Source organism: Oncorhynchus keta, chromosome 29, assembly GCF_023373465.1.
Source record: "Oncorhynchus keta strain PuntledgeMale-10-30-2019 chromosome 29, Oket_V2, whole genome shotgun sequence".
NCBI classification, from domain to species: Eukaryota; Metazoa; Chordata; class Actinopteri; order Salmoniformes; family Salmonidae; genus Oncorhynchus; species Oncorhynchus keta.
This window is the reverse complement of record NC_068449.1, coordinates 38,523,977-38,535,539: the sequence shown is the minus strand read 5'-3', so window position 1 is coordinate 38,535,539 and position 11,563 is coordinate 38,523,977. Positions and strand designations below refer to the sequence as shown.

At 44.5% G+C, this 11,563-nt stretch overlaps 1 protein-coding gene across 1 annotated transcript; it reads right to left on the bottom strand.

Annotated features, from left to right (window-relative positions):
• Positions 1-998: 998 nt before the first annotated feature.
• Positions 999-10,985, bottom strand: dio2 (iodothyronine deiodinase 2). Its single transcript, XM_035743434.2, has 2 exons — positions 10,317-10,985; positions 999-3,197 (listed from the first exon to the last, which is right to left on the bottom strand). Exons 1-2 carry the CDS (start codon positions 10,689-10,691, stop codon positions 2,625-2,627), a joined length of 948 nt encoding a protein of 315 aa, XP_035599327.1. The 5' UTR covers positions 10,692-10,985; the 3' UTR covers positions 999-2,624.
• Positions 10,986-11,563: the final 578 nt, after the last annotated feature.

Genomic DNA, 11,563 nt, shown 5'->3' with positions numbered 1-11,563 from the left:
AACAGCATCCACTCTTCTGGGAAGGCTTTCCACTGATGTTGGAACATTGCTGTGGGGACTTGCTTCCATTATGTCCACAAGAGCATTAGCGAGGTCGGTTACTGATGTTGGGCGATTAGACCTGGCTCGCAGTCGTGTTCCAATTCACCCCAAAGGTGCTTGATGGGATTGAGGTCAGTGTTCTGTGCAGGCTAGTCAAGTTCTTCCATACCAATCTGAACAAACCATTTCTGTATGGACCTCACTTTGTGCACGGGGGCATTGTCATGCTGAAACAGGAAAGGGCCTTCCCCAAACTGTTGCCACAAAGTTGGAAGCACAGAATTGTCTAGAATGTATGCTGTAATTGTATCAGAGGCAGTTTGGAACTCAGTAGTGAGTGTTGCAACCGAGGTGAGACAATTTTTACGCGCTTCAGCACTCAGCGGTCCCGTTCTATGAGCTTGTGTGGCCTACCACTTCACGGCTGAGCCGTTGTTGCTCATAGATTTTTCCACTTCACAATAACAGCACTTAACAGTTGACCAGGACAGCTCTAGCAGGGCAGAAATTTGACGAACTGACTTGTTGGAATTGTTGAAATTTGTTGTTGAAATTCACAGAGCTCTTCTACTGCCAATGTTTGTCTATGGATATTGCATGGCTGTTGTGTGCTCGATTTTATACACCTGTTAGCAACAGAAATCCAATAACAGCTAATTTTGAGTTTCCCCCTCCCCACTCAGACCAATCTTAGAAAGTCTTTGCAAAATTCTTGATTGAGAAATTGCTATTTGCTAAGAAGCTATTTTTGTTTCTTTCTGAATTTTTGAATTAAAAACACAGTAAGGTACTTAATTGTTACCCAGAAAGGATTTGATACTGAGATAAAAACAGCTGCATTGGACTTTTAAACTCCCTGAACAGTTCTTCCATTCTTTCAGCGCCTCTCTCTCTCGCTCTCGCTCTCACCTACACTCCATCAGCACTCACACAGACAGAAATCACAGAGTAGCAAATCACAGTCAGCAGCAACAACTTTATTTTACTTTCCGTCTCTCCTCTACTCTCCTGTATTTTGAAAAGCAACACTACACGGGATTGAGTATATGGATGAAGACGGGGGGTCAGTTTTATGGACCTCTCCTAGAAATTGTTTGTGAATGTTGGATGGTTTGATGATGTTAAAAGACGTGTTGGTTTGAGTCTACGTCAGGGAGGTGAGGTCTGTCATCCGACCACAAACAGAGTCAGTAACCCTTTAGTCAGTGGTTTTCATTCTCACACCAGCCCCGTCTCGACCCAAACCAAATGTCTGTCTGCCTGTCTTTCCCATGGAAAACTAAAAACCTCTTCAGTCACGTCACACCATACAGCTGACACACACCCCTTCCGAAACACCTTCTTAAGCCATCTAGACACCACCTGTCCTTAGCGTGTCTCAACTCCTGTCACACACCTCAGTGTACCACAACTTCATGGTGAACGAGGCACTTTGTTTATCTTGACAACTCAACCATGAGAGCACCAATTGTAAATGCAATGTTTGATGGTCTACACGTGGCACAGTCTGGGCCGTCAAGATAGAATCAGTAACACGTTAGTCACAAAGCTTTCGGGAAACTCACCCCAGGTCTTGGAGACATGGTCATCTCCGTCAACCTATTACATCTCTGTACACCCCTGCCTTATCGCTAACCAACATCGCTAACACAAACCCTCACCAACAGTAAATAGCCCTGGGATTACAGCTAGCTAGCTACGTATCCTTGGTAATAACTACAGGACACATATTGCCTCTGTTTCTGGCCAACATGCTGTTGATGCTGCGCTTTGTTCTCCAGTTCACTTTCCTCCCTCTCTCCTTCTCTACCTCTTGCATCGTCTGTCAGGTTTAAATCGACAATATGGAGGAGATCGATACGGCGCTAACCTCTGTTTTCTAGGTGGTGTGATAACATGAAAGATGTACCAGGAAGTTTCTAAGTCTAGGTGGTTCTAAGCAGTCTACTCTACGTTGTTATGAATAGTGTTGTAACACCCCCTCATACACACAAAATGGGAGTATGACACAATGTCTTCTTAAATAAAAAGCGTTACAAGTGCATCGGCATACAAAATATTACCATGGTGTAAAAACAAACATTAACAACCATATAAATAAATTAATATCATATTTTATATGTTTATATATCGTTGGGTACTTTTGCTTTTCTACTCTGTTCAGTAATTTGGTTTTCATTTTGAAAGGTGCCAGGTTAGAAGTTAATGTGGACTGTAACTAGAGAACTTATTCATGATTAGCAAACGGGGATGAAGGCATTGATAAAGCGTGTCAGCGGTTAACCTTTTCAGTCTCTTCTTTCAGGCAACTTAGGTAGCAGAGCATCAGTCCATGCTCTTAAGTCTATTGGTTCTGTTCTGTTGTTCTCTAGTGGAAAGTTGGTCTCCTTCCAGAAAGGAAGTTCATGAGATTTGGAACTTTGGAACCTTAGAACCTGTAACATGTTCTGTTCTGAGTGTTGACAGTCCAGTTTTGAAAGCACCTCACCTTCCTTTAATTCTCCTTTTATACAAAAATAAACATTATCTCGTCCTCTTTTCCAGCCGCGTTTAGTTGGTCATCTCTTCCTGTCTATCTGGTCCTATCTCTTGCCGTAGCTCTGTTCCAGATACTGCCTCACATCCTTCAGGTTGTAGAAAAAGGGTCCCTTCCCTCCAAGGTAGGCGATCTTCCTCCTCTGCACGATGCACACCCTCTCGTTGGACACACCGTAGGCCACGTTAGCATTGTTGTCCATACAGTCGGCCACCAGCTGGCACTGAGATGGCAGGCTGAAGGACTCAATCAGCTTCTTGGCCGCCACCACCCTCTCCTCCAGTGATCGGTGCTTCCTGACCTCGAAAGAGCGCGGGCCCATGGCGGGCGCCACCCACCCGTCCGAGGGGTGTGCCTCGTCGATGTAGACCAGCAGGAAGTCGGCCACGTCTGAGAACTCCTCCACTAGCCGCCGGAAGGCGGGCAGGTGGCTGATGAAGGGGGGTCAGGTGGCCGAGCCGAAATTCACCACAAGAGGGCGGTCCGACGACTCGAAGTCCAGCAGACGGCACTCGTCCCCGGGATGAGGGCCCGTGGTGCTGGTCAAGCTGCTTCGCCGCCGGATGCTACCAGGAACCTTGACCACTTTGGAGTTGGGTGCCTCAAAACCCAGTTTAACCTGCATGGGAGAGGAGGGAGGAAGAGAGAAAGAGAGATTGGTTAGCAACTGTTTGTATTGAGATTAACAGTCTTTCTAAAATAATAGAAAGGCTTGGTTTTGATAGTCAATCAAGTGTAGACCAGGCACAATAATATATACTGTACATTCATACATACACACACACTCGTACACACATGTACACACATGCAAAACACTAAATAATGCTTGACATGTTGTGAGGTGTCAAGAGCTAGACAGGACGTAATGGAAACTTGCACATTGAACTCACTGAGAATAACAAGCGCACAAAGCTGTCAATCAGGGCGAGCCTCAAGAATGAGTGTGTGTGTGTGTAAATGATTGCATCTGAGCTCCTAGAATGTGAGGCTTTTCTTTTTCAAGTGTTCACCCGCACCCGCACCCGCCCGCAATTGCTAATTACCCAACCGCAATCGCCTGACTAAGCCTTCAGAAAGTTTTCACACCCCTTGACTTGTTCGACAAATTTGTTTTGTTACAAGGTGGGATTAAAATGGATTTAATTGTACATTTTTGTCAATGATCTACACAAAATACTCTGTAATGTCAAAGTGGGAAAAAAATTCTAACATGAAAAATAAAACACTAACGTATCTCGATTATGTAAGCATTCAACCCTCTAGAATCACGTTTTGCAGCAATTACATCTGTGAGTCTTTCTGGGTAACTCTCGAAGAGCTTTGCAAACCTGGATTGTACAATATTTGCATATTATTATTATTCAATCTCCAAGCAGTTGACCGTTGCTAGACAGCTTTTTAAAGTCTTGCCATCAATTTTAAAGGCTATTTAAGTCAAAACTGTAATTAAGTCAAGCAGGAACATACAATGTCATCATGGTAATCAACTCCAGTGTATTTTTGGCTTTGTGTTTTAGGTTATTATCCCACTGAAAGGATTAATTTGTCTCCAAGTGTCTGTTGGAAATTCCTCTAGGATTTTGACTGTGTTTAGCACTATTCTGTTTCTTTTTATCAACAAAAAAAACTCCCTAGTCCTTGCCGATGACAGGCATACCCATAACATGATGCAGCCAGCACCATGCTTGAAAACCAGGAGTGGTACTCAGTGACGTCTTGTGTTGGATTTGCTTTTTATTCAGGATATAAAGTTAATTACTTTGTCACATTTCTTGCAGTTTTACTTTAGTGCCTTACTGCAAAGAGGATGCATGTTTTGGAGGGGGGATTCTGGACAGGCTTCCTTCTTTTCACTCAGTTAATCTGTGTTTGAAATTCACTGCTCCAATGAGGGGCCCATACAGATAATTGTATGTGTGGGATACAGAGATGAGGTAGTCATTCAAAAATCATGTTTAACAACATAGTCCATGCTAATTATTTTGTGAATTGTTAAGAACATTTTTACTCCTGAATTTATTTATGCTTGCCATAACAAAAGGGTTAAATACTTATTTCTCAAATCATAATTCCACATTGATATTATTGGGTATTGTGTGTAGGCCAGTGACTCAAAATCTAAATGTAATCCATTATTAATCCAGGATCCATGCAATCCATTAGCAATCCATCTATGGCAAGCATAAATAAGTTCAGGAGAACAGGGCTCCGGGCAGCCGAGCGGAAATGGAGGAAAACTCGCCTCCCTGCGGACCTGGCATCCTTTCACTCCCTCCTCTCTACATTTTCCTCCTCTGTCTCTGCTGCTAAAGCCATTTTCTACCACTCTAAATTCCAAGCATCTGCCTCTAACCCTAGGAAGCTCTTTGCCACCTTCTCCTCCCTCCTGAATCCTCCTCCCCCTCCCCCCCCTCTTCCCTCTCTGCAGATGACTTCGTCAACCATTTTGAAAAGAAGGTCGACGACATCCGATCCTCGTTTGCTAAGTCAAACGGCACCGCTGGTTCTGCTCACACTGCCCTACCCTGTGCTCTGATCTCTTTCTCCCCTCTCTCTCCAGATGAAATCTCGCGTCTTGTGACGGCCGGCCGCCCAACAACCTGCCCGCTTGACCCTATCCCCTCCTCTCTTCTCCAGACCATTTCCGGAGACCTTCTCCCTTACCTCACCTCGCTCATCAACTCATCCCTGACCGCTGGCTACGTCCCTTCCGTCTTCAAGAGAGCGAGAGTTGCACCCCTTCTGAAAAAACCTACACTCGATCCCTCCGATGTCAACAACTACAGACCAGTATCCCTTCTTTCTTTTCTCTCCAAAACTCTTGAACGTGCCGTCCTTGGCCAGCTCTCCCGCTATCTCTCTCTGAATGACCTTCTTGATCCAAATCAGTCAGGTTTCAAGACTAGTCATTCAACTGAGACTGCTCTTCTCTGTATCACGGAGGCGCTCCGCACTGCTAAAGCTAACTCTCTCTCCTCTGCTCTCATCCTTCTAGACCTATCGGCTGCCTTCGATACTGTGAACCATCAGATCCTCCTCTCCACCCTCTCCGAGTTGGGCATCTCCGGCGCGGCCCACGCTTGGATTGCGTCCTACCTGACAGGTCGCTCCTACCAGGTGGCGTGGCGAGAATCTGTCTCCTCACCACTGGTGTCCCCCAGGGCTCTTCTAGGCCCTCTCCTATTCTCGCTATACACCAAGTCACTTGGCTCTGTCATAACCTCACATGGTCTCTCCTATCATTGCTATGCAGACGACACACAATTAATCTTCTCCTTTCCCCCTTCTGATGACCAGGTGGCGAATCGCATCTCTGCATGTCTGGCAGACATATCAGTGTGGATGACGGATCACCACCTCAAGCTGAACCTCGGCAAGACGGAGCTGCTCTTCCTCCCAGGGAAGGACTGCCCGTTCCATGATCTCGCCATCACGGTTGACAACTCCATTGTGTCCTCCTCCCAGAGCGCTAAGAACCGTGGCGTGATCCTGGACAACACCCTGTCGTTCTCAACTAACATCAAGGCGGTGGCCCGTTCCTGTAGGTTCATGCTCTACAACATGTGCAGAGTACGACCCTGCCTCACACAGGAAGCGGCGCAGGTCCTAATCCAGGCACTTGTCATCTCCCGTCTGGATTACTGCAACTCGCTATTGGCTGGGCTCCCTGCCTGTGCCATTAAACCCCTACAACTCATCCAGAACGCCGCAGCCCGTCTGGTGTTCAACCTTCCCAAGTTCTCTCACGTCACCCCGCTCCTCCGCTCTCTCCACTGGCTTCCAGTTGAAGCTCGCATCCGCTACAAGACCATGGTGCTTGCCTACGGAGCTGTGAGGGGAACGGCACCTCAGTACCTCCAGGCTCTGATCAGGCCCTACACCCAAACAAGGGCACTGCGTTCATCCACCTCTGGCCTGCTCGCCTCCCTACCACTGAGGAAGTACAGTTCCCGCTCAGCCCAGTCAAAACTGTTCGCTGCTCTGGCCCCCAATGGTGGAACAAACTCCCTCACGACGCCAGGACAGCGGAGTCAATCACCACCTTCCGGAGACACCTGAAACTCCACCTCTTTAAGGAATACCTAGGATAGGATAAGTAATCCTTCTCACCCCCCTTTAAGATTTAGATGCACTATTGTAAAGTGACTGTTCTACTGGATGTCATAAGGTGAATGCACCAATTTGTAAGTCGCTCTGGATAAGAGCGTCTGCTAAATGACTTAAATGTAAATGTAATCCACAACAAAATGTGGAAAAAGTCAAGGGATGTGAATAATTTCTGAAGGCACTGTATATGAGACAAAGTGAACATCTGATTCTGGTTCTTTCACAGAGCAAAGACGTTTTGGGGACCGGGGTCAAAATGCAATAACTTGACAACAAAAATAAAACGGGAAAATGTTCAAATTTACATCAATTTGACTGGTTGTGAAAGCTGTGAAAAACGACCCAGCAAGTTTCTGGGAAGATTTCAGTTCGTCTTGGATGCATATTTTATGTGTTTGAAATACTATCAGTTTTTATGATGCTGATAAATATACCAATACAGACGGTATCCAACGGTACATTTGCATTCTGTCAAGATGCTGAAAATGTTGCCTAGATTTGGTGTATAATTTAACTGCAAGAAATGCTTGAGATTATATTCAGGCTATATGAGAGGTTATAGACCTACAGTCAGTGTCCAGATTTCAGTTCCCATTTAACCCATCTGAACAGTAGGCTAAAGTACACTTGACGTGCCATGGGCCTATTTGAAGTCCCCATCTTGTGACATTTGTATCGCGCCTCACAATCACTGCCATCAGCTTTTACAACTTCACCAAATCTTTCTCAAAGATGACTTTCTGACCCTCCCTTCTCTTTACTTTCAGCTCCATCTCAAAGCTTTTCTCTTATTGAATTAAACTCTGACATCGTCCTTTTTCCCTGGACATTAACATTTTCAGCCTTTCCCCAAAAGCATTTAGTGATTGGGTGTAGGCTGTGCTGACTGCAACGGGCACGCGCGTGAGTATGTGTGCGCCATCGCGCATGGTGATTTTGTCCATCTGCCCCAGACACGATCGGGACGCGCAGGTTGGAAGATCAAAACAAACTTTGAACCATTAAGTTGGGTCACAGGTCAAAACATATTTAAAACATTCACGGGCATTTAGCTAGCTGACTGGCTGTTGCTCGCTATTTTGTCTTGGGATATAAACACTGGGTTGTTATTTTACCGGATATGTACAAGGTCCTTTTTTTTTGCTGGATCTTTGTCGAATTTTGACCCATTTTGAGTCACAGAAAATCTGTTGTTCTTTACTCCGACAACTAATGCACAGATAAAAGGGGAAGCCTAGTTCATTTCTAGAAATCTCTCCTTGTTCAGTCTTCTTCTCTGGATTTGATATGATGGTTGACAACCAACTTTCAAGTGCATTATCGCTGTGTGTGTGTGTGTGTGTGTGTGTGTGTGTGTGTGTGTGTGTGTGTGTGTGTGTGTGTGTGTGTGTGTGTGTGTGTGTGTGTGTGTGTGTGTGTGTGTGTGTGTGTGTGTGTGTGTGTGTGTGTGTGTACATTAACCAAGCCAAGAGTCATTCATCAAAGTGAGATGGAGAGTGCTGGACAGAAGTGCTTGCCTCCCCATGATCTCAATCCCCACCCGAACACCGCAAATTTGCCTCCCCATGACAGCTCTAGAACATTGTAAATCTTCCTAAATGTTTTTCTGATGTCATTGTAAGTGATTAGATGTATTGAATTGACCAGTACCACATGATAGACTTCCCCAAGTCCCTTTCATACCTCTTACATACATACCTCTTTCATCCGGTCAGTCAGCAGCCTAAGAGTTGAAAAGAGTGTGAGTGCTGTTGTGGTAAGAGCCTTTTGACACTAACATTGTAATACTCTGTAACAGCCCTGACGCTGATTAGGCATGACTCATGAGAGTTCAGGAAAAGGTAGAACAGTTTAGTGTTTAGTAGGAGTTGGTGACGTAGACACAGCACAACAGGAGAGAGAGGGAAGAAGGGGAGAGAGAGAAGGAGAGGAGGAAGAGAGGTGGAAACAGATAAAGGAGAGAGAGGGATGCCAGAGTAAGAAAGAGCCAGGGACTGAACGACAGAGAGGCAGGGAGAAGGGAAGAAAGAGGGCATGAGAGAGGGAAAAAGAAGGAGTGAGAGAGAAAGGCTGGAAGAAAGGAGAAAGGAGGGAGAAAAAGAGAGGAGGAACGTGACAATAATACAACAGAGGATCAAATTATCAAGAAGGGGGCAGAGGGGAGAGGTGGGGGAATACTCGACCAAATTACCCAAAACTAGACGACCGCATTCCTCAGTAACTAACTTCATGCACGTGTTTCATGCATATAAAACGTGTAAATTCATACTGTACTACCTGGTTAGCAAAATGCCTATGTGTCAGATGATCTGTGTTAAAGTTTATATGTGCACCTGGCTACCTGCCTGATGCCTAGTGTCTGGTTAGGACTGACACAACGATGTCTGTTTGGCTTGAGAGTTAAAATGTAACATTTAGGAGAAGCCAGACTTCTGAATTTCCAAGTAACTGAGGGTGAATGGCCCTCAGGGTTTTGACTGTCTGGGGGCCAAAGTTCATCACTTTTTAGATCAGATAACCTACATTTGATTTGATATTAAAGTTTAACATGCTGATTTAAAAAAAGGTGACCCATGGACATGGTCTCAGATGGCAAGATAAGAATTCAGCAATGCAGAAATAGTATAATTGTCCTTTCAGAATGAATGAATGAATGAATGAATGAATGAATAAAAAAAATACTATACACTGCTTTTGAAATGGCAAGCGTTACAGAGAAGCATGCCGAGCTAGATCGTTTTTTGTGCTGCAGCCTGGGCTCATAGACTAGGCGTAACATAGTAAATATATATCCTTGACACTGAAATTTGTATGATATGTTATGTTTGGCATGGCTACATAAGACAGATGGTTACTTAAGACAAAAACTAAAGTAGGGTGGTTGGTCATGGTGGAGGGGTGGGCTCGTAATGTGAACATCTAGGAACCCAATGGTTGCTAGTTTGAATCTCATCATAGACAACTTTAGCATTTTAGACAATTAGCTACTTTTCAACTACTTACTCATTTTTAGCTACTTTGCAACTACTAAGCTTGTTAGCTAACACCTACTCTAACCATAACCCATAACCTAACTCCTAAACTTGACACTAAGCTTAACCCTAACCACTAACCCTTAGCATGGCTAACATTAGACAGCAAGCTAACATTAGCCACCTAGCTGGAATGTGTAACATATACTAAGTTTTGCAAATTCGTAACATATTGTACGTTAAGCAAATTCGTAACATATTGTATGTTTGCTTAACTGACTCTTAACTGACTTATCTAGTTAAATAAAGATGAAATACAAAAATCGAATAGAACTGGGTGATGGACATCCACAAATGAATACCATACAAAACGTGACAATATACTAAAATAAGTTGACAGATTTACATACAGAGTAATACAAAATACTCTGAGACCAGGTTGTGTGCTGAAGTGGTTTTGAACAACTTTTATGCATGATGCCATTCTGACTCTTTTATAGAACACTATTTTACCGCCACAATGCCCAAGACCTGTGGGTGTGTTGTGCACAGGTATACCACAATACAACCTCCTACAACTCATAGTAAAACCACAAACTCTAACTAAAGCGTAGCCTGCAGTGACTTTATATATATGACAATACAACATGGTTCATTACCTGTTTATATGCATCCAGCAGGAAGCTGTTCCATATGGACCGGAGCCCTGCCGAGGTCAGCATGCGCTGCCACTCTCCCCCTCCGCTGCCGCAGCAGCTCAGTAAGGACACTAGGCGCTTCACCAGCACCACCGAGTCGTAGAGCGCGAGGAACAAACAGTTGGAGAAGAAACCGGGCAGGATCTGGAGAGTGACCAGTAGGTCCACGCTGCCAGCGCCCATTTTATTTGAGGTTTCTGTCCCCAGACTAAAAGCGACTCCAGAGGCAGCGCAGCTCTGTCTCGGTTTTAGCTGCTTTCCAAACACATTCCGCTCCGGCTGGTGTGCTCCTCTGCTGTCCCCTGCTCGCTGTCTAACCCGTTCACACACTTGCATAAATATGTCTCTGTCCCCTCTATTGAAGGTGCGCGGTCTTTATTATGATGCTCGCATTTCAACGGAGTGCGATCTGACTTGACTAGGACCGCACAAATGAATTGACACACGGGGATAAAGAGAGACAGGAGTGGGCTCACGGAGCGTATCTGAGGGTTGAGAGCTGGGCTCCGCTGGTGCCAAAATTGCTATAAGGGCTATTTCTGCGCCCTTTGCAATTGCTTCTGTGCTCCGACGAGAATCCCTCTCCGACGTAACAGTCTTTTATTTTATACCGTAAACCATTCGCCTCCGTGATATAGTTCCAGGTTTATCTTGTGGTAAGATCATGACGTCACGACGATGGCTCTCCATCTCTCGTGCGCGCATCGGGGATAGCACTTCGGGGTAATATAACTCGTGGAAACGGAGACGGTTGGCCAACCCTACAAGGAACTTTTCCAAAACAATCATACAGAAAATAATCTCCTTTAGATGTAATGACTTTCCATCCCAGACTTGAGCATGCAAAATAAACGGTTTATGTAGTCATCAAATCAAACGTGATACAGTATAAAGCACATTTCTTAAAACAAAATGCAGTTCAAAGTGGTTAAGTTTATTTATAAAGCACATTTCTTACAAAAAAGGAATGCAGTTCAAAGTGGTTAAACTGAAAAGTATCTGTAACTAGCAGTGCAGTCAAAAACGTGATTTTATATATTTTATATTTCCACACTATGAGGTTGGAATAATACTGTGAAATGGTGAAAATTATGATAATGACTTTTTAGTGTATGAGATGTTTGAAAAGAGACCTGAAATATCAGTCTCTTTTGGTGGAATGGAGTTTTGGCCTTCTATGGTGACATCACCATGCAGTAAATTAGAAA